This window comes from Staurois parvus, unplaced genomic scaffold (genome assembly GCF_062004578.1).
Source record: "Staurois parvus isolate SC_StPar_1 unplaced genomic scaffold, SC_StPar_1.0 ptg000592l, whole genome shotgun sequence".
NCBI classification, from domain to species: Eukaryota; Metazoa; Chordata; class Amphibia; order Anura; family Ranidae; genus Staurois; species Staurois parvus.
The window spans coordinates 2,135,834-2,157,456 of record NW_028318388.1 but is presented as its reverse complement, the minus strand read 5'-3'; the positions used below and the strand labels follow the sequence as shown (position 1 = coordinate 2,157,456).

General features: G+C 47.0%; 1 protein-coding gene and 1 pseudogene across 1 annotated transcript; both read left to right on the top strand.

The window, feature by feature from the left end:
* Nucleotides 1-10,227: 10,227 nt before the first annotated feature.
* On the top strand, nucleotides 10,228-10,320 carry LOC149449963 (U2 spliceosomal RNA; annotated as a pseudogene).
* Nucleotides 10,321-10,805: 485 nt separating this feature from the next.
* On the top strand, nucleotides 10,806-21,049 carry LOC149449962 (uncharacterized). The gene is made up of 5 exons (XM_089692525.1): nucleotides 10,806-10,936; nucleotides 12,907-13,502; nucleotides 14,211-15,025; nucleotides 19,938-19,958; nucleotides 20,954-21,049. The coding sequence occupies exons 1-5, from the start codon at nucleotides 10,806-10,808 to the stop codon at nucleotides 21,047-21,049; spliced, it is 1,659 nt and encodes a 552-aa protein (XP_089548651.1).
* The last annotated feature ends 574 nt before the right edge of the window (nucleotides 21,050-21,623 follow it).

Below are 21,623 nucleotides of genomic sequence, written 5' to 3'. Positions count from 1 at the left end.
CTTTTTTGTTTTAGTTAGATAGAGTGGAGAGAGTTTATAACCTCTCAGGATTTTATGGCTGTGTTCCAAATAGGGAGATTTAAAGTGATATTAAAGGTAAAAAAAAAAAAACACATTATACCTACCTGCTCTGTGTAATGGTTTTGCACAGTGCAGCCCCAATCGTCCTCTTCGGTTCCCAGCCTGCGCTCTTGGCTCCTCCACTTCTCCAAGTGCCTCCATTGCAAGCCGTTTGCTTTGGGGGCACTTGTACCGATGACTCTCACTGCTGTCTCTCAGCCAATAAGGAGGCAGAGACCCGGGAGAGCAGCAGCTCTTATGCACATCACTGGATAGCAATCAAGCTTGGGTAACTTATAGGGGGGGCTGTGGGGGGAGATGCATACTGAAGGTTTTTTACCTTCATGCACAGGATACTTGAAGGTAACTGCCGTCAGCCTTTAAGTTGCATTCACACTTCAGTGTTTTGTAGCTTGAAGCTCAAAGCTCCAAAAAGGCTCAAACGTAAAAAAAATCAATAGTTCTCTATGGTGCCTGTTTGCACAATCAGGTGTAAACAGGCACCATAGACAACAGTAGATATTTTAGGTTTGAGCTTTTTTGGAGCTAGGAGCTTCAAGCTACAAAAAGCTCAAGTGTGAATGTAGCCTAAGAACTCCTTTAAGCCCTCTATTTGTCCCAGTGATCATTGCCATCTGAACACAAAGTGAAGAAAATACCAAATTTTGAGTCACCAAAAGATAAATAGATGGAATATTGGACACTTATTTTAGCGACAAGAGGGGTTTTCTTTTACTTTGAAGAGATTTTTCACTTCCCAGAGCAGGGAAATCTCCCCAATGGGCAAGAGATGGACAAAAACATCTTTAGGGTTCTTTTACATTTCTTTACTCTAACCAAAATGAAAAAAAAAAAAAGAGATCTATAGTTTTTCAGCCTCTTTAAATGGACTTTCTAATTAGATTAAAGGTCTTGTACATTTTATCCAAATAAAATGTACAAGACCTTTAATCTAATTAGAAAATTCCGATTTCGTAGCGATCATCTAATAATCTGACCATTAGTACACAGCTTTCAAGAGCTGAACATAACAGTTCATGCGAAATTATCTAAAGGGACAAGCACGAACATTTTTCTCATACGATAACAGAACGAACGATTTTCGTTTATTCAGTACAGCATTCATCCATAAAAAAATCGAGTGACCAAGACCACCCATGCTCAGAAATACAATACATTATATCACTTCCGAAGTCGGATTCTGTCTCATGAGAATTTTCGTAACTTTAGTAGCCTCTTCATGTTTGATATGATACTAGCATGCAAAAAAAAAAAAAAGACGATCTGTATTCTCATCATGCGTATGGGGCAAAAGGAATTCATTAATCTAATCAAGCAATTTTATGCCTTGCTTTTGTGTTCTAAATAAATACTTTAACCTTCTGCTACAGATTTATAAAAAGAGTCTTAATTACTATTTCATACAAGATATCTAAGTGCCCAGTCAAGGTCTGCTGCTCCCTGAATATTGTAGTGCCAGATATTATTGGCAGAAGACATAGAAGCAGAAATGACGTGACGTCTTGTATATTATTGTAAGGTGCAATATACTGGGATGTGGGTTGTTTTCATGGAAACAATAAGGTGTGCCTCATTCAGCTGTGCGGGGTCATAGCACAGCAAGCAATTATGTCATGGGAAGGACTGCAGATTCTTCAAGAGAAAGTACACCAGGGTAATAAAGGGACACTATTATTCAAATCATTAAAGAATGTAAAATGTACTATACTGTATACATGGTACAAATACCCGACCACAGCTGCACACCCTTTTGATGAAATCTATATCTACTAATATTCTTATTATTATTCTTATTATCAAAATGTGTGAATTCTGTTGGTGGGGTCTGAGCTCTCGTTTCTGCTGTGCCCATTATATTTGACTCCGCCGTTCCCTGTTGGATTTGTATTTTTTTTGTATTTTATGGAGATTGTAACAGGAGAAGCTGGAACACACAGATGGACAGAAACAGATTTGGAAATTATGTCAGGAAAATCTTGCTGAAGTGTCCAAAATATGTAAGAACATTTTAAGATGAGTAATTTAGGTGGGATTTTAGATATGCCTCCGTTGTTCGTAAATGAATCAACATCAGCAAAGATATAGATATATAAAAATAACAACAATGTTTATTTGTTGCAGTTTTTGTTTTTTTTTAAAGCTGTATATCCAGAAAAAAGCAGTATATACAGAATCATCTTTTGTAAATACGTTGTGCGTTGTACTGATGATTAGTGCCCAGCAGTGCCACCCACCAGTTCCGCCCACCTGTGCCCAGCAGTGTGCCCACCTGTGCCACCCACCTGTGCCTAGCAGTGCGCCTACCTGTACCCAGCAGTGCACACACCTATGCGACCCAGCAGTGCCACACACCTGTGCTCAAAAGTGCCACCTACCTGTGCCCAGCAGTGTCACCCACCTGTGCCTAGCAGTGCGCCCACCTGTGCCCAGCAGTGCACCCACCTGTGCCACCCAGCAGTGCCACACACCTGTGCTCAAAAGTGCCACCTACCTGTGCCCAGCAGTGCCACCCACCTGTGCCCACCCACCTGTGCCCACCAGTGCCACCCACCAGTGCCCATCAGTGCAGCCCAGCAGTGCTGCTAGTCAGTGCCACCAGTCAGTGCCCAGTGGTTGTGCCAGTCAGTGCCCAGCAGTTGTGCCAGTCAATGCCTAGCAGTGCCGCCAGTCAGTGCCCAGCAGTGATGCCAGTCAGTGCCACCTATCAGTGCTGCCTATCAGTGCCGCCTATCCGTGCCACCTCATTAGTGCTGCCTATCAGTTCCAATCAGTGCTGCCTATCAGTGCCGCCTATTAGTGCCCATCAGTGCTGCCTCATCAACGCACATCAGTGAAAGAGAAAAATTACCTGCTTGAAAAATTTTATAATAGAAACAAAGAAACTTTTTTTTTCAAATTTTTTGCAATTTTTTTGTTTATTGCACAAAAAGTAAAGTGCCCAGCGGCAATTAAATACCACCAAAAGAAAGCTCTATTTGTGAGAAAAAAATTATAAAAATTGCATATGGGTACAATCTTGCATGACCGCGCAATTGTCATTCAAAGTGCGACAGCGCTGAAAGCTGAAAATTGGCCTGGTAAAGAAGGCATACGTGCCCGGTAGGCAAGTGGTTAAAGGGACTGCGCACTGTTTAGTTCAGATTGTGTAAATATGTGTAGGAAATCCTATTTTCAAGAGAGCTACTGGCCAGCAGTATCTGGTGAGCAATCTGGTGAGCAATCAAGATCTGTTCATCCAACCCCACCATGGTTTTCATATAAACCAGTGGTTCTCAACCTTCCTAATGCCGCGACCCTTTAATACAGTTCCTCATGTTGTGGTGACCCCCAACCATAAAATTATTTTCGTTGCTACTTCATAACTGTAATTTTGCAGTGGGAGGAGTAGTGCCACGTCATTGGTGTCAGTGGGAGGAGTAGTGCCCCAACATTGGTGTCAGTGGTAGGAATAGTGCCCCATTATTGGTATCAGTGGTAGGAATAGTGCCCCATCATTGGTGTCAGTGGGAGGAATAGTGCCCGATCATAGGTGTCAGTGGTAGGAATAGTGCCCCATCATTGGTGTCAGTGGGAGGAATAGTGCCCGATCATAGGTGTCAGTGGGGGGAATAGTGCCCCATCATTGGTGTCAGTGGGAGGAATAGTGCCCCATCATTGGTGTCAGTGGGAGGAATAGTGCCCGATCATAGGTGTCAGTGGGTGGAATAGTGCCCCATCATAGGTGTCAGTGGGGGGAATAGTGCCCCATTATTGGTGTCAGTGGGAGGAATAGTGCCCCATCATTGGTGTCAGTGGGAGGAATAGTGCCCCATCATTGGTGTCAGTGGGAGGAATAGTGCCCCATCATTGGTGTCAGTGGGAGGAATAGTGCCCGATCATAGGTGTCAGTGGGGGGAATAGTGCCCCATCATTGGTGTCAGTGGGAGGAATAGTGCCCCATCATTGGTGTCAGTGGGAGGAATAGTGCCCGATCATAGGTGTCAGTGGGGGGAATAGTGCCCCATCATAGGTGTCAGTGGGGGGAATAGTGCCCCATCATTGGTGTCAGTGGGAGGAATAGTGCCCCATCATTGGTGTCAGTGGGAGGAATAGTGCCCCATCATTGGTGTCAGTGGGAGGAATAGTGCCCCATCATTGGTGTCAGTGGGAAGAATAGTGCCCCATCATAGGTGTCAGTGGGGGGAATAGTGCCCCATCATTGGTGCCAGTGGGAGGAATAGTGCCCCATCATTGGTGTCAGTGGGAGGAATAGTGCCCCATCATTGGTGTCAGTGGGAGGAATAGTGCCCCATCATTGGTGTCAGTGGGAGGAATAGTGCCCCATCATTGGTGTCAGTGGGAGGAATAGTGCCCAATCATTGGTGTCAGTGGGGGGAATAGTGCCCAATCATTGGTGTCAGTGGGGGGAATAGTGCCCCATCACTGGTGTCAGTGGGAGGAATAGTGTCCCATCACTGATGTCAGTGGGAGGAAAAGTGTCCCATCAGTGGGAGGAATAGTGCCCCAACATTGGTGTCAGTGGGAGGAATAGTGCCCCATCATTGGTGTCAGAGGGAGGAATAGTGCCCCATCATTGGTGTCAGTGGGAGGAATAGTGCCCCATCTTTGGTGTCAGTGGGAGGAATAGTGCCCCATCGTTGGTGTCAGTGGGGCGAGGAATAGTGCCCCATCGTTGGTGTCAGTGGAGGGAGAAATAGTGCCCCATCGTTGGTGTCATTTGGGGGAGGAATAGTGCCCCATCGTTGGTGTCAGTGGAAGGAAAAGTGCCCCATCGTTGGTATTAGTGACACCAATGATTGGGCACTATTCCTCCCACTGACACCAATGATACTTACCTTGCTGACCCCTGCTCCAGCCTGGGCCCGCTCGCTCCCTCCCTCTCCCATGGTACAGACACTTACCGGTCAGCTGTCTTCCTTCTCTGGCCACTCTCCTCCTCTTCACTCGCTCGATCTTTGCGGTGCCGCTCGGCTCCTCCTCTCCAAGCTCCACCTCCACGCCGGTGATTAGCCACCTGTGTGCCTCTCCTGAGCTACAGTTCCGGCGGCCAATCACCGGCGAGGATTGATCCCGGGGGTGTGTCCAGATGACAGGGGCGGCATGTCATCCCGCCCACACCTAGAGACGGATAGAGGAGCTGTGTCTCGGTTCCTAAGACCATCGGAAATATGTGTTTTCCAATGGTCTTAGGTGACCCCTGTGAAAGGGTCGTTCGACCCCCAAAGGGGTCGCGACCCACAGGTTGAGAACCGCTGATATGAACCAAGGGAAAGTTTCAATAGTGGCAATTAAAAAACCCCCAAAGATCTACTGAACACGTATCATTACATGTATTAGCAGCGTACTATTATCACAATATAATATTCCTAAGAACATCGGCCCTTTGTGATGTAAACCGTCCCCTTGCTTTGGCCTCCTCTTTTTAGCTTAATGTTCCTGTTAACAAAACAAGAAATAAAAGGCTTTCTCAAAACTGGCCACAAGAGGAAGTTTTATTGTTCTCCAACATGAAGTGAACATTCAGTCTCAACTCTATCAAGTGTTGTCCTCTGACACTCAGGACAATTTATCACACTGCAGTGCATCTGTACAGAAGGTTCCTTTCCAGCCCTTTGACTATTCCAATCCATTGCACTCAACATAAAAACTGCTGGCATGCTCGCTATGTCCCGGTGTGAGCCATGAATGTGCGGTCTAATGAACTCATTGAGATTCACATGGAGGCCACAATACAAACCTCAGCAACTTGATGAGCTCCCCCAGCCAAGACTCAATCATGGTTGTCTCGCGGCACCTATTTATCACTTAATGAATATTTATGTGTATAAATCCTTAAGCCAAACATGACAAAGATTTAAACCAATGCATTATACCCGGGTAATTAATGTGTCAGCTGAGGCATTATTTTGGATGTGCTGAATATTTCAGAACAGTATCTATTGTCTCTGAGAAAACTTGGGGCTGGCAAGGATCCTTCTTTGTAGAACAGTATAGTCCCAGGTAGGGTTTCTAAGTTATATTTCATTTCTTGTTTATGAATGCGTCATATATAAATGTATCTACTGTGTCATTGTGCCGCTAGAAAGTTGTTTCTCAATATGCAAATACATAATGGGAATTATATGTGTATAATCTACATGTGACATCACAGTGTTTTGTCCATATATTTTCAGCGGTTAATAAATTAAACCCAATAGTTTATTAAACTTTCAACCAAGTTGTCGATCATGAATTCTGTCAACTTTTAGACAAATTTCATAGGGATTGTTTTTGCAAAGGTGAATGTGCCTTAATTAGCTGTAGCTGGGATGTAAAGCAGAACTTTTTTTTTCAAACACCAGAGACAGCACTGGAGACATGGTAAGTATTGCAGCAAAAGCTGAATTTTTAAATATGAAAACACCTGGGAAAGCTTTTAAAAATCACTGGAGATCTGCTAAACCAACAACAGTAAAATCAGTCTGTATATGCAGTAAAGTATACCTGTTATACTCACTGTGGAACCTATGGGGTTAATCATCTGCATTGTGTAAAAAGGATGTTTAATCCTGACCTCTCTGATCCTTCCCTTCTTTCAGTGTCCTCCTCTTATCTCCTGACAAGAAATATTGTATGGAGACACTCTGCGCATGCTCAGTTTAGTCTGTATTGCTAGAGAGGTTTTTTTTTTTTAGGAGAGTGCATGTGATCAGCACAGGGCCAATAAGCACTGTCTAGGCAGAGGTCAGGGGTTCTGCATCCTCAGAGAGCAGAAAGAAAACTCCTTCTATTAGCTTTAACCAGTGCTCTGCATTGTGTAAAAAGGCTGATCCTTTCTTCTCTGCCCCTCCTCTTGGTGAAATGACCACCTGATACAGACTGAATCCGTGGTCACATGCACATGCTCAGTGTGGTGTGTATTGCTACAGAGTTTTTTTCTTGGGAAGGTGCATGTGATCAGCACAGGGCCAATCAGCACTGTCCACACAGAGGGTCAGAGGTTTCACATCCTCCTAGAGCAGAAAGAAAACTCCTCATACAAGCTTTAACCAATTCTCTGCTGAAGTCACAAGACTGCTCTAACTGCTGATGAAAAAAGGTATTTAGTGGTTTATGTTTACTAAAATAATTGCATTTCCATGTTCTGTGTACTGTGGGAGACCAGATATAGTGAATGCAGGGTCCCGGGTTTGGTAACACTTTAAAGCCCGAACCCATGATTTTTAACACAGAGGGAGGGAAGGGGGAGGACTAACTGCTCTAACTGTTTGAGTTGTGTGTAAATTTGAACTTGAGCTACTGATCTCTATACACAACAACATTTTAAAATAAAGCAAAAAAAGAAAAAGACTACAGTTGCCTTGAAATGAAAATATTACATATTTTGCAATTAATATTTAAAATTTACAAGACTAAAAACAGTATATAAAAAAGTTTTACAAACATATATTGTTAGCCCTAATCAAAATAACAGAAAGAAGAATATATATGCAGAACCACTGTTACTTTTAAAGTGGTTGTAAAGGCAGAATTTTTTTTTTCTTCATGCATCCTGTGCATGAAGGTAAAAAAGCCCCCTTTATACTTACCTGAGCCTGATCTCGATCCAACACAAGATGTACTGTATACAAGAGCAGAGGCTCTCTCTCTCAACTGAGTATGCACAGTACTGAAGCTTGCTCGTGGCCATATTTTTTTATGGATGGCCACTGTTCGTAACAGATATTTACGAACAGTTTGTAAATCAGCCAGAACGGTTGGCAACCCTGAAGGAGGCATTGAATTATCCAAGGACATTAGGGAGTGAAGGCCAGTGTGAGAGATCCCAGTGACTGTGTGCTGCTGCTATCCTTCTTGTACTAGAGTCAGCTTTACGTAAAGGAGAAATTGTACTCAATGTCCCAGCCCAATATTTTTCTGTTGCAAGGACTGTGCTCAGACTCTTAGGAGGAAGATATGTGTCCTCAGGTCACTTCTTAATGTTGTTGGAGTATACCACAGTAACCCTACATCCATCCAAGTTCATGTTCTACAATAAAGCATCAAAAACGTATTCCTCTGGACTTATCATTGAGCCAAGAGAGTGACTGTGTGCCTAGCTGCTAATGCATCTACTGGGAAAGAACGTCAGGACCAAAACAGAAGGTCCTTTAAGGGGGTGCAAATTACATAGAAAAAAACCCCAGAACAGCTCTACTAGCTAGTATGCAGCATGTAATTCTTAAGCTGATTTAGGCCTGGTTAACTAATTGTGTTTGGCACACAGCTTTTCTTTGTATCTTTCTTAATTCACATTTACCTGAGTGCTTGAGTCTTGAATAATTTCCCAGGAAACAGATGGGGCTTGTGTATTTTGCTTGGAGGTCTGCTCTGAAGACCACACATAAAGATACATTTGTTGAACATTTTCTGGATCTCATTTAGATATCTGGGGAAAACTCTCATCAACAGGAAAAAGCAGGCTATTAGGCAATCACAGTGGTTTGGCACTGCTTCCTTGGTGCACTAGGGTACTTGGTACAAATCCCAACCAGGATACTGCCTACGCAGGAGATGGCATGTTTTCCGAGTACTTGAATGTTTTCTCTCCAAGCTCAAAAGACATGCTGGTAGGTTTACTGGTCCTAGTAAGTGTATGCATGGGAGATACAAACAGTAATGATAAGCAAACAGACGGTGCACTGGCCTAGTGCATTATTCTTTAAAAATGTATTTAATGTAAAAAGGTAAGTATTATTCTCACAAAGTCTTAAAAAGGTACAAATACATCTCATGAGTACAGCACAAACAATCCGTAAAACATCAAGGTGTACAGAAATTATGGAACATCTAGAGGATGAAGCGTTTCAAGGACTTATCCTCTTCCTCAGAGTCTATCAAGCTAATAGCTGTTCCTGGACTAACATATTGTGTTGAATTAAAACCACCAACCAATACAGGGGTGTCTCCAGACCGCCTATGGGTGGGGATTAACTCTGTGCATCTCAAAAAACCAAATGGTACTGCCCCTTTAAAGGTGAAATAGCATGCAAGACCACATGGAAATAACACCACCATCCAAATGTAAGGTATAGACGAAAAAACCCCCCACACAACCCCAACCAGATCAATATTATGTAATATATAAGTAAAACGACTACTGGGAATTTTGCACACAACCATCTCTAGGGTTTACAGGGAATGGTCCAAAAAAGAGAAAATATTCAGTGAGTGGCAGGTGTGTGGACGAAAATGCCTTGTTGATGTTAGAGGTCAGGGGAAAAAACATCCTGATCACCTCCCTAGAGTAGTAGTGTTACTATAGTACCCTCACTGGTATGATGGGGGTCCGGAAGGCTGGACCGGAGGGACAGAAACCGGGGAGCGCCATGATTCGTTCTGGGGCCTCGGGAGTAATTCCTCTGGGAAGGCTGGAAAGACCCAGTACCTCCTGATTTGAGCAAGCTACCTTGGTCTGGCCAGGGACTGGGGACGCAAAAAGTCCGCAAACTCAGTGCCCCCTGGGGAGACGCGCTCAGGGGTGTCACTAGTAACACTTGGGTGTGGGACCCCACGGTGTGAAAATGACACATGGCCACTGTTTTTCACTTCTTTTTGCACAGCGCCCTAAGGACCAGGTCTTTTGGCTAAGTCCGGGGCAATTTTTGCTACAGGCCTCAGGGCCTGGTCTGTGCACTATTTGGCACGGTACCACTTTTTTATTTTCTATTTATTTAATTTAATCACTCCCACGTCTTGTCACTTTTTCTGTTCTTATGTGTGTGTTTTTCACGGATGGAGGGTGTGGGTCCTCGGGCCTTACCTGAAGTCTAGGGGGAGGATGTGTGGCCCTACGGTTCCTTCCTCCCCTGATCCCTAGGGGGTTTTCTCTTCAGGAGAACCCCCTTGCCTAGTACTGGATGTCCGGCTTCGGCTGGGCATAAGGAACGGTGGTCCACCAGGCCTTTTGGCCAGGAGGACCAAATGGGAACCTTGTCCCTGTCAGGAGCTTCGTGCCCCGGGGGATCGGGTGAACGGTCCAACCCTTCCGGGGGTAGGACAAACACACCCCTAAGTGCACTTTTTCGTGTGGTGTTTTGCACTTGCACATTTTTTGTGAACACTTACGGGTTTTTTCGTTATAGCTGCACGTTTGCGGACTTAAAAAAAAAAAAAACTAGATGTCAGATCGCTTCTCGGCCTTTTGGCTAAGATCAAGTGTAGTATCGACCTTGCCTTTAGGGGTGTCCCGGCTTCCAGCTAGGACGTTGAGAAACACTTGCATCTATCCAAGCCATTTGGTCTGTGTGGGGTACCCTCTTCTCGGCCTTGTAGGATCGTCGGTTAAATCCGGCTTCACCTACTTGCTGCTATTGGGTTTGAGGCTTAGCCCCCACACAGAACGAGTTTGTGATCTTCCCCCCCCTTGTTCACTCTGCGTTACTACCTCCGGGCAGTAGACGCTCAATAGCCTTTTCAAAGGCTAAGCAAGCGAGAGTGAAGCCGCCGAGGAAGAAGAAGGAGAAGGAACCCGACCAAGATCCCTGGGAAGCCCTTCTGAACTCCTCTGCGCCAAGATGGGGAAGAAACAGACCGTGAAGAAGCCACAGAACGCCACCACCGCCAAGACCCCGGGAGAAGCCGCCTCCGCCTCCACCTCCACCCCAGACCGCCCCGGCCCTGCAGACGGTCTCCCTCCCTTGGAGCCCTGGATGAAGCAGACAGTCGTGCTGCGGCTGAAAGAGGTGGATGGCAGAATCCCGGAAATGACCCCGGAAGTCTTCGGCAAGAAGATGATACTCGAGCAGGGATTCAGCAAGGCAGAGACCCTGTCGGTGCAGTCCTTTGTGAGAGGTATGTTCCTGGTCACCTTTGTCTCACTACAGGTGTGCAGAAGGTACTGGGAGGCAGTGAAGACCGCTGGACCCGACTCCCTCTTCCGGAAGTTCGCTGCGAACTCTCCCATTCAAAGGGACGAAAGAAGGATCACGGTGTCCATGAGGAACCCTCACGTCCCCGGCAGAGACATAGCCACCTACCTCCAAAGGTTTTGTGTCGTGTTGAAGGACCCAGTCCGGATACTAGACACCAACGGCTTCTGGACTGGTAAGTGGGCAGTGTTTTGCAGGCTACTAAGAGATCGTCCCGCTGGAGATCTCCAACACCTGCAACAATGCTTCTCCCTGGGATCGTCATCAGGACTCCTACACTACCCGGACCTACCCCAGTCATGCCGCAAGTGCGGCCAGCCGGGGCACGAGGGTAAGGAATGCAGTGTGCTTTCTTGTAGGTTCTGTAGGTCTGCAGGTCACGAGACCAAGGATTGCCCAAGGTCCAGAACCTGCAACCTCTGTGGACGGTCCGAGCACGTCTACAGAGACTGCCCAGAAAGAAGCAGGACGTACGCCGGGGCCCTGAGCAAGGGCCCGGCCACCAAACCAGCGCCACAAAAGCCTCCAAAGGACCCGGGTAAGAGGAACCCCCCCCAGGCCCCAGGTACCCCTGCCCCTGGTCCCCCTGCCCCTGGTCCCCCTGGCCCCCCTGCCCCTGGCCCCCCTGCCCCTGGTCCCCCTGCCCCTGGTCCCCCTGCCCCTGCCCCCCCTGCCCCTGCCCCCCTGCCCCTGGTCCCCCTGCCCCTGGTCCCCCTGCCCCTGCCCCTGGTCCCCCTGCCCCTGCCCCTGGTCCCTCTGCCCCGGCCCCCGGCCCCTCGGCCCCTGGTCCCCCTGCCCCTACCCCCCCCTGCCCCCCTGCCCCTGCCCCGGTCCCACCCCCCCCCGGACCTGTCCTCCCAGGAGGACTTCCCGCCCCTTCCCCCTGTTACCCCTGTCAGCAACTCTGCGGCGGGGTACAGGAAGCGGAAGAAGGAGCAGGCCAGCCCGGCGGCGGAGGACACCTCCTCTGCCACCAAGCGGCCTGCCGTCCTCCAGAATGTCGCAGGCCCCGACCCCGAGGGGGAGGACCTCGACACGCTGGAGGAAGAAGAGGTGGAAGAAGAGATGGCTCTGACCCAGTCGGAGCCAGATCTCTCCACCGACTTCAATGAGGTCCTCAACGAGGTCCTCAATCAGATTGGTCTGGGCCAGGACACTTGTCAGGCTGCAGAGGTCACAGAGGTCGCCCCCCCTCCCCAGGGGAGGTAGGCACAGCCCCTGCCGACTAACCCCTTCATCTCTTTCCCATGATGGCTGAGATATCTATCTTTTCCATTAATGTGAGGAGCATAAAGGACGTGTCTAGGAGGCAGACTGTGCTGACCTTTCTTTCCACACAGCAGAGTGATGTGTACATGCTTCAGGAGTGCGCACTTCCCCCTCTGAGGAGGTACACTCATTTGTCCTCCCAGTGGACCCATGGTCCCTCCTACTGGTCTGGGGGTGGCGATTGCAAGTCTGCAGGGGTTGCGGTTCTTATCCGGGGAGGACGTTTCACTGTTGACTCTGTCCATGAGCTCGTCTGTGGCCGCCTTCTGGTCATAGATGGTTCGTGGGCGGGGGAGCCCGTTAGGCTCATCAACGTGTACGCCCCCCCGGAGAAGAACGCGCGGCTGGAACTTTTCCAAACCCTGCGGACGCAACTCGCCACAACGAGAGCAGTAGTAATCGGCGGTGACTTTAACTGTCCGATAGAGGAGGATGGGCGCAGCTCCAGCATATACGCAAAACTCGACGTCACCTCGAAGCTGCTCCGGGAGATGATTGCAGAGGCTTCCCTGCGAGACGCAGTGGAATCCGTGGGGCGCGGTTCCGTGAACTACTCATGGAGCCGCCCCGATGGATCCGTGCGCTCCAGGATTGACTTTGTGCTCACCTCCAGGGCAGTCAGGCACCGCGGGTTCTCCATGGTTCCCTGCTTTTTCTCTGACCACAGGGCCATTCACTTTCAAGGTGAGCTGGGAGAGGGCTTTGCCCCGGGCCCAGGCTCCTGGAAGCTGAATTGCACCCTGCTGGGCGATGAGGAACTGCTAGCGGAGCTCAGGGAAATCTACGGTGCCTGGCGAGAGGAGAAGGCTTTCTTTCCTAAGGTCAGCGACTGGTGGGAGTTCGTGAAAGTCAAGCTGCGCAGCTTCTTTCAGGCCAGGGGACGCCAGCAAGTGTGTGCCAGGAGGAAGGAACTCAGGAGGCTGCAGCGTCAGCTGCAGTCCCTGCAGGACCTTCACCACTGTGGCTGGGACGTGAGGCAAGACCTGGAGGACACCAAGAAGTGCTTGAAAAAGCACTTTGAGGAAGAATCCAGGCACATTGTCTTCCGTGCCAAAGTGGAGCATCTCGAGAAAGGTGAGAAGTGTAACTCTTTCTTTTTCAGGAAACTCCACTCAGGACACACACCCCTGTCGGAGCTGCGTGACAAGACTGGAACACTCCAGAAGGGGAAGGAGGCCGTGATGGAAGTGGTCAGCGACTACTACTCCGACCTCTACTCTCCTAAAGAAACGAACTCGGAAGCGGCCGACAGGTTCTTGTCAGGTATCTCTAACACTATTGATCCTGCAGGTTTGTCGGCCACCAACGCCCCCTTGACGTTGGAGGAACTGCACTCTGCCGCTAAATCCTTTAGGCAAGGCAGGACCCCGGGCTGCGACGGTCTCCCAGCGGAGCTTTATGTAGCGCTGTGGGATCTCGTGGGCCCGGACCTGCTCGAGCTGTACGAGGAGATGGTGGTGGAGGGCAAGATGCCTCCTTCGTTGAGGGAGGGGATGATCACGATCCTGTACAAGCGTAAGGGGGAGAGATGTGACTTGAAAAATTGGCGTCCCATCTCTCTTCTGAACGTGGACTACAAGATCCTCGCCAAGGTCATGGCGAACAGACTGAAGGCTGTCATCGGACAGATCATCAACCCGGATCAGACTTGTGGCATTCCTGGCCGCAGGATTGCGGACAGCCTAGCGCTTGTCCGGGACACGGTCCAATACATCAAGGACCGCCGTGTGCACGCGGCCCTGGTCAGTCTTGATCAGGAGAAGGCCTTTGACCGTGTCTCCCATGGGTTTATGTGCAGAGCCCTGCGCAGGTTTGGTCTCGGGGAAATGTTTTGTTCATATGTTGACATCATGTATAATGACATCTGTAGTTCCGTGCAGGTGAACGGCTGGAAGACTGACCCCTTCCCGGTTCTCTCCGGGGTCAGACAAGGCTGTCCTCTCTCACCTCTGCTTTTTGTTTGCTGTATAGAGCTCTTCGCCGAATGCATCAGACGGAATCCAGAGATCGGGGGAATCACCGCACCGGGACCAGACAGACGGGAAGTGAAGTGCTCGCTCTACATGGACGACGTGACGGTGTTCTGTGCCAACCAGCGCTCCATCGACCTGCTCGTCCAGACCTGCGAGGACTTCGGCCAAGCTTCGGGGGCAAAGGTCAACTGCGGGAAGTCGGAAGTCATGCTCTTCGGAAAGTGGTTCCTGCCTTCTTCTGCATCCATGCCCTTTGGCATCAAGACAGACTTCATGAAGATTTTGGGAGTTTGGTTTGGTGCCGAGGGCGCAGCCCTGAAGTCTTGGGAGGAGGGACTGGCCAAGATGCGCCAAAAGTTTGGACTCTGGAGCCTCAGAGACCTCACCATCGAAGGGAAGACACTGGTACTCCGCAGCGAGATTCTCCCTGTGTTGCAGTACCTCGCCCAGGCCTGGCCCCCCCGGGTCAACACCTGCAAGGCCATCACCAGGGCGGTGTTTCACTTCATCTGGGGCTCCAAGATGGACAGAGTGAAGCGGGCAGTCATGTTCAAGGAACCCCTCAAGGGCGGTAAGGGCGTGCCCGACATCGCCACCCAGCTGAGGGTGTTCTTTGCTTGCAACTGCGTCCGCAGAACTTTGCCAAGACGGACTATGGACTCTGGCGGGAACGCAATGTCTCGCTTCTTCCTGTTGCCTCTCTGGAGGTCCCTGGGGTGGGACACCTGGGATAGTTCCATCCCCTACAACTGGGACACTCCTTGGTTCTACTTGGACACCTTCAAGTTCATCAGGGAGCAAGGGCTGCAGGGAGTCAAGCCGGACTTGTGGAAGCCAAAGACCATCTACAAGCTCATCCGAGCCAGCGACATTTTGGAGTCGGTTCCAGGCCTGCCTTCAGACACCTGCAAGGTGGTCTGGAGGAATGTTTCTTCTAACATCCTCACCAACAGGCACAAAGACCTGGCATGGATGGCTATCCAGGGGGGACTGCCTCTCAGGACATTTATGCATGCCAGGAACCTGAGCAGATACAGACACTGCCCCTTCTGCATCACCCATGAGGAAACGTCCTATCACGTTTTCTGGGAGTGCTCATTTGCTCAGGCCCTGTTGGGGGCCCTGGAACCTGAACTCAAGGACTTTGTGCCACAGACAGCCATCACTCACTTTGGGGTTTTGAATGGACTGTTCTGTGGAACTTTTTCTTTGGAGGACATTGACGGCGCCTGGCGGGTGCTGTGCTGTTTCAAGGACGCTTTATGGTGCGCCAGAAAGCGCCTCACACTCCAGCGGGAGAGGATGTCCATTGAGGACTGCCGCAGACTGATCCTCAGTCTGCTCAGAGACTATTCCTTGTTGGACTTTAAGGAGGAAGAGGACGTCTGAAGATTTCCCCCTTCCCCCTACTCCCCCTTGCGTGTCTTTGTCCCTTCAATAAAGCTTCGGGCCTGTGTTTCCCCCTTCCCTCCCCTTCCACCCCCCCCCCCCCACACACACCCGATGCCTATTGTTGACAGTGTTTTTCTTTTCAGTTATCGTTTTCGTGCATGACATAGTGACTAGGAAATGTATATCGTATTAGGATGCTACAGTTTTTGGGGTAAGCGGCGTCATGCATGACGTGGTGATCCGGGGGATTCATCCTCTGTGCACATCACGTCAGGCATCATACCGCTGAGCGAATGTATTTATTGGCCTGAATGTATTTATCGTATGTTTGGAACTGTATTGCTATGTGGTGCGCTGCGTCGCAGTACAGGGTGAGATGTACCTCGATTACACGTAACATGTTGTTTTTGATGCTTCTGCAATAAAAGTATCTTTTCAATCAAAAAACACTGTATTGCTCTGGTCACAGTAGTTTAAAAAAATCATTAAAAATTAAAACAAAAAAGGTGATAAAAAGAAAACAAAATTTGTAAAAAACAATTACAATAATTTTTTTACATGCTGTCATCAATCAGTGTCCCTGATCACAGCCACACCAGTTATATGATGACGCTGCACTGCACTTGTGACCAGGGGCGGACTGACAACTCATGGGGCCCCCGGGCAATAGGGGATCATGGGGCCCCTGTGTCCTTGCCCAAACTCAAACAACACACACATACACACACACACACACACACACACACACACACACACACTACCACCGCCATTATAATCTTCCATTGTCAGAGGGGATGATCAGGGGTGGACTGACAATTCATGGGGCCCCCGGGCAATAGGGGATCATGGGGCCCCTGTGTCCTTGCCCAAACTCAAAGCTTATGAAAAAGGTACCAGGGGCATCTCATGGGGCCCCCTACTGACCCCGGGCCCTCGGGCAGTGCCCGAGTTTCCAAATGGTCAGTCCTCACCTGCTTGTGACAGTATGTTAAAAAAAATATTAATTTGGGTATAGTGTTGCATGATCACGCAATTGTCATTCAAGTAAGACAACACTGAAAGCTGAAAACTGGCCTGGGCAGGACGGGGTGAAAGCGTCCAGTATTGAAATAGTTAAATATGAATGTCTATATGTCATGGTGACAATTGTGGACGTCAAGAGGTTCCTAGGGGTCAGATTTATGGGTAAAGCAGAGAGCTCCTTCAAGCACACTGTGTAGCAGATGCTCTGTGTCTACAATGGCGGGATGTGGACGGCGGCTGGCTCTGCATCTGGCTGGAAACATTTGGCTAAAGTTGAAATGTGTCCTTACCGCAAACTTAATTACTAGGGTTTCGTAAACTCCAAAGTTCCCTCTCCAACGCCAGTCTGGAGCCACAATATAGACACAACTAGATGCTTTTGCACTCGAACTTGTAGAAGGAATTTTGAGCAGAAGCTGAGCATGCCAGGCATTTTATAAACATTTCCCATCTCTGAAACAATGCGTGTTTTACTTGGTGCTGGAGGTAGCTTGTGGGTCCGGCCGTGTATTAGCTAATTGTATTTTGTCAGTTGAATCTATAAACTGAGCGAGCTCTGTGTGCTGGCTGGAGTGTCTAATGGCTGGACCACCTGAGGAGACGGAGCTGAAAGGTAGCAAGGGAACAAGAGGATGACGTCAAGGATGCTGAGCTTGGCAGGGAGCCAGGGAACGATGCCAGACAGCCGATTTCCACCACATTTTTATATTCTCAAAGTTGTGCTGACCTAACAGCCTTTTCAGCAGCAAAGAAAAGCATTTGCTTGTAAATGAAAATTCTACAAAAAAATTTGCTAAAAACTGATAGGAAATGTAATATAATTAAAGCGATTCTAAAGGTCCTTTTTTTTTTTGGTAACTTAACAAACATGTTATAAAAGAAGTGAATTGGTGCTGCGTTACTCAATGTATGAACAATAAAACATAAAAAATACATACATCAGAAAATGAATGCACATATGACCCTCATTCAAGTGTGAAAACAACATATGCAAAACACATGAAAAAGTGCAGACAATAACAGATATCAATAAAGGCAGCACAGTGTGCTAATACTGTGCTAGTGACTGAAGTGAACACAAGGAAATAATGATAATATCATTGATGTGTTGATGTGATAAAGTGAATAAGTCCCAAAAATGAATAATAACAGTCCCAAAAAAACAGGGAAAACACAATGAATCTTCAACACATGCTGTGAAACATCCATTAATGAAAATATATAAATAATACTCCACCGACTAGCGTGCATGCGACCCCAAAGGAGTCATAAAGCATAAAGAAACCTCAGACGATGATCCCAAATAGATGGTCCTTGATATCAATCAAAGAAAAAAGAGTCCTCTCCAATGGGGTTGGCCAGGGGCGGACTGACAAAGTCACTTAAATCCTCTTTCTTCCCCATTCTGATGCTTAGTTTGAACTTCAGCAAGTCATCTTCACCACATCTAGATGCCAAAATGCATTGAATTGCTGCCATGTGATTGGTTGATTAGCAGTTTGTGTTACCAAGCAATTGAACAGGTGTACCTAATAAAGTGGCCGGTGAGTGTACGTGAATCCCATCCCACTCCTCTCTGCCCCCCCCCCCCATCTAATTTTTGAGTTATTTAAAAAAAACCCTATCTAACCTCCTTCCCTCCCCCCCCCCCCTTTTCACTTACCATAAAGCAGTACTAAAAGCACAAATCCTCACTCCTCACCGGCATTGGCATCTTCTTCCCAGCTTCTTCTGGGTACCAGTGTTCTGCCATCTTGATTGACCAGTGTGGGATATGAGGTCAGGAGCTCAGTCATCCCCGCACACAGGTAGTGTGTCGGAATGAAAAACTGGCAATTTACATTTGAAGCTGTTACCTGCTGTGAATTTTTAAAACCCCATGGGCATTTAAAATTCTCTACCCTCCAACCAAAGTCAGCAGTACTCCTTGTCCAAAACTCTCTAAACATGCAAGCCCACCTCACCTATGATTGGTTCACCTTTTCCCAGAGTCCTTTTCAGCATCTGCCATCTATAGGTGTACCATGCTAAAAGACTGACATTTTTAAAAGGGATATTTTAAAGAGTTCCTGCATGTATAAATGGATGATGGGACTGCAAATCTTATTGCAACACTGAGGGGATCACATGGTTTTAGTTAAAGCTGGAATCCAAGAATTAGATGAAATACACCCGTGCTGTGGGCCCCTACTCACACTGCAAGGGGTTATGTATTAAAGGTATTTTTATAGTGCTGTTATATTATGCAGCATATATAGTTGTGCTCAGATGTTTGCATACTCTGGCAGAAATAGTAAACTTTTGGCACTGATATTGCAAATATGACTGATCGTGCCAAAAAAACTGTCTTTTATGGAGGGATAGATCATATGAAGCCATTTATCATCACATAGATGTTTTGCTCTTTTTTAAATCATAACAGAAATCACCCAAATGGTCCTGATCAAAAGTTTTCATCCCCTGGAATGTTTGGCCTTGGTACAGACACACAAGGTGACACACACACGTTAACATGGCAATTAAAGGTTAATTTCCCACATCTGTGGCTTTTTAAATTGCAATTAGTGTCTGTGTCATAGTATATAGTCAATGAGTAGGCTAGACACTGAGACATGGGGAGCAGACAAGAAACTGCCAGTTGGACAGAAACTGTGAATGGTGCTAAAGAATGAGAATCATAGAGATGGTGGGTAGCTGTGGACTGAGCAGGACAGAATACTGTATATCCTATGTACTACTTCATTACCCACAGAGCAATGCAATGGACTATTGTATCAGCTGTTTCTTCTCTTGCAATTATCTTTGTTAATGGAGTCAATTGGTAGGTGGAGCCCCTGTTGCTTTTGCTATTATATATTTCAGAGTTTCATGTTTTAGAGTAGTTATGATTAAGGCCATATAGGCTGAAATGCGTCAACTTGACTGTACTTGTGTATTGTACACTGTGGTTTTCTGTACAAAACAGGGGCGGACTTGCAACTCATGGGGCCCCCGGGCAATAGGGGACCATGGGACCCCTGTGTCCTTGCCCAAACTCAAAAAAGCCTATGAAAAAGGTACCAGGGGCATCTCATGGGGCCCCCTACTGACCCCAGGCCCTCGGGCAGTGCCCGAGTTTCCAAATGGTCAGTTCGCCCCCGGTACAAAAGCAAGATTTTAGCACAACATCGGTTCTGCGGATCATCTCTGTGGATTACCACTTTCAAATGCGTGGACTAGGCATAGTTTATATTTTTTTTTCACCCAACATTCTGTGAAGCTGCTTCATCTTTCTTGTGTCTGTGAGTAATTGTCTTACCCTCCCCTACAGAGTACAGAAGATGGCTGTGAGGTAATCAGTTGCAGACGCGTTCCACCGGAGACTTGAGAAACTGTGCAGAAAGTCAGATGTTTATCCTCTTCTCTACTGCTTTGAAGACGTTTGCCGAAAAAAAACACCAGCTGTCAGCTGCATTCCCCAATAAACTTTTACCCTCTCCGCCCTTGTTTCTAAATGATTTGGATATAACAAATATCTATGTGGAAAACATTTTTTTTCTTTATGATTAAAGCAATATTAAAAACCGAAAAACATAATGTAATATATTGCAGCTTAGCAATACTTAAATATGCTGGCTGCTTTTGTTTTCTTTTTTAGTCTTTTTTTTCTTTTATTTTCCTTTATCTTCACCTGGTATTCCAGCTAGTAACTCACTTCCTTTGTTAGGGTGTCTCCACTCTGGATGAAGGAGCAACAGAGACACCCTTCAACAGAAGCATTGTCAATCTAAGGAGAGGGTAGTGTTAGATTCGGATGGACTTGACTAACGAAGTAAAGTATAACTAAAGGCAATGTTTGTGAGTGTTGGGGTGCTGGCAGTGAAAAGAAGTCATTTTTGGGAGGATTTAGGGGTACATTTCACCCTTTCCTGATACAAGGGGAAAATCTTGGTGGGATTCATTGCCACCATTAAAAGTAAGAGGTAACTCATTTGCTACATTTCCTGATAGTCTCAGGAATCCTCCACGCCGTAGGCACATCTCTAGCAGAAAAGTAAGGGCATAGCTGTTATTTGTGTACTGCACATCACTTGTGTGGTAGACCACCCCCCCTTCCACAAACACACACACTTGCCATAGCTGCCATTAAATAAAATTTAACCCCTTTAATAAAAAAACAAAGTCTGCCATGTGAGAGTCAGGGGTTCTGAATGCTGAAATATTTGCCATTTTTAATAGTATTTCTTTCTTTTTTTTTTACAGTATTTAGTATTTCAAATTATAATTTTTTTAACTATATTTCCAAAATGGGATTATAATCATTTTAATTTTTTTTTTCATCTTAAGGCTTTGCCCTTGTCAAGAAAACATGGTGGGCAGGAAAAATACGACGGGGAAAGCAAGGCTGTAATTAAGACACTTACAAGTGAAAATAACCATTAACTATTTTGTGTCAAGGCTGAATCACTGACTGGAGTTGAACCAATATGCGCTTGATGTGCTAGCCTGCCCTGCTTCACATGTCATGTCAGAGAGGACCTTCACTTTACAAATTTATGACTGTTAAGCTGCATTTTATTAACCTGGGGGGGGGGGGGGTGTGCGGTGTTCTGGGTGCACAGTGTTTTGAAATTTTTTTAGGTTTTCAGAGGATGCGCATAAGTAACAGAAAGGCAGCTATTGATCTGACTGTCAGAAACAACTGCCTAACGTGCATTGTTTTTGAGACAAATGACAGAAATATTGTACAGACTCGCTCAATAATATTTAAGCACTTTTACTAGGCCACAATTAAAGAGGGAGAGATCAGTCAGATCTAAAATTAGGAAATCAAAATTAGAATGTATGATTTAACAGAAAAAATATCTAGACTTATTGCACAGACTCAATACACACTATGTGAGCAATTTAATAGCCCGCAGTTTCAGAGTGAGAAACCAGGCTGCTTTTTTTCAAGAATGCACATTTAGAGTGTATTTAAAACAAAAAAAAAAGCCAGAAATAGTGTGCTGATTCC

Bases quoted from the DNA above. Each gene is read 5' to 3' on its own strand.
- LOC149449962 (XM_089692525.1), top strand. From the start codon at position 10,806: ATGACCCCGGAAGTCTTCGGCAAGAAGATGATACTCGAGCAGGGATTC. The intron at 13,503-14,210 runs GTATCTCTAACA...TTTGCTGTATAG, and splicing joins GGCCGACAGGTTCTTGTCAG to AGCTCTTCGCCGAATGCATC. The intron at 15,026-19,937 runs GTCAAGCCGGAC...CCTCCCCTACAG, and splicing joins GGGAGCAAGGGCTGCAGGGA to AGTACAGAAGATGGCTGTGA.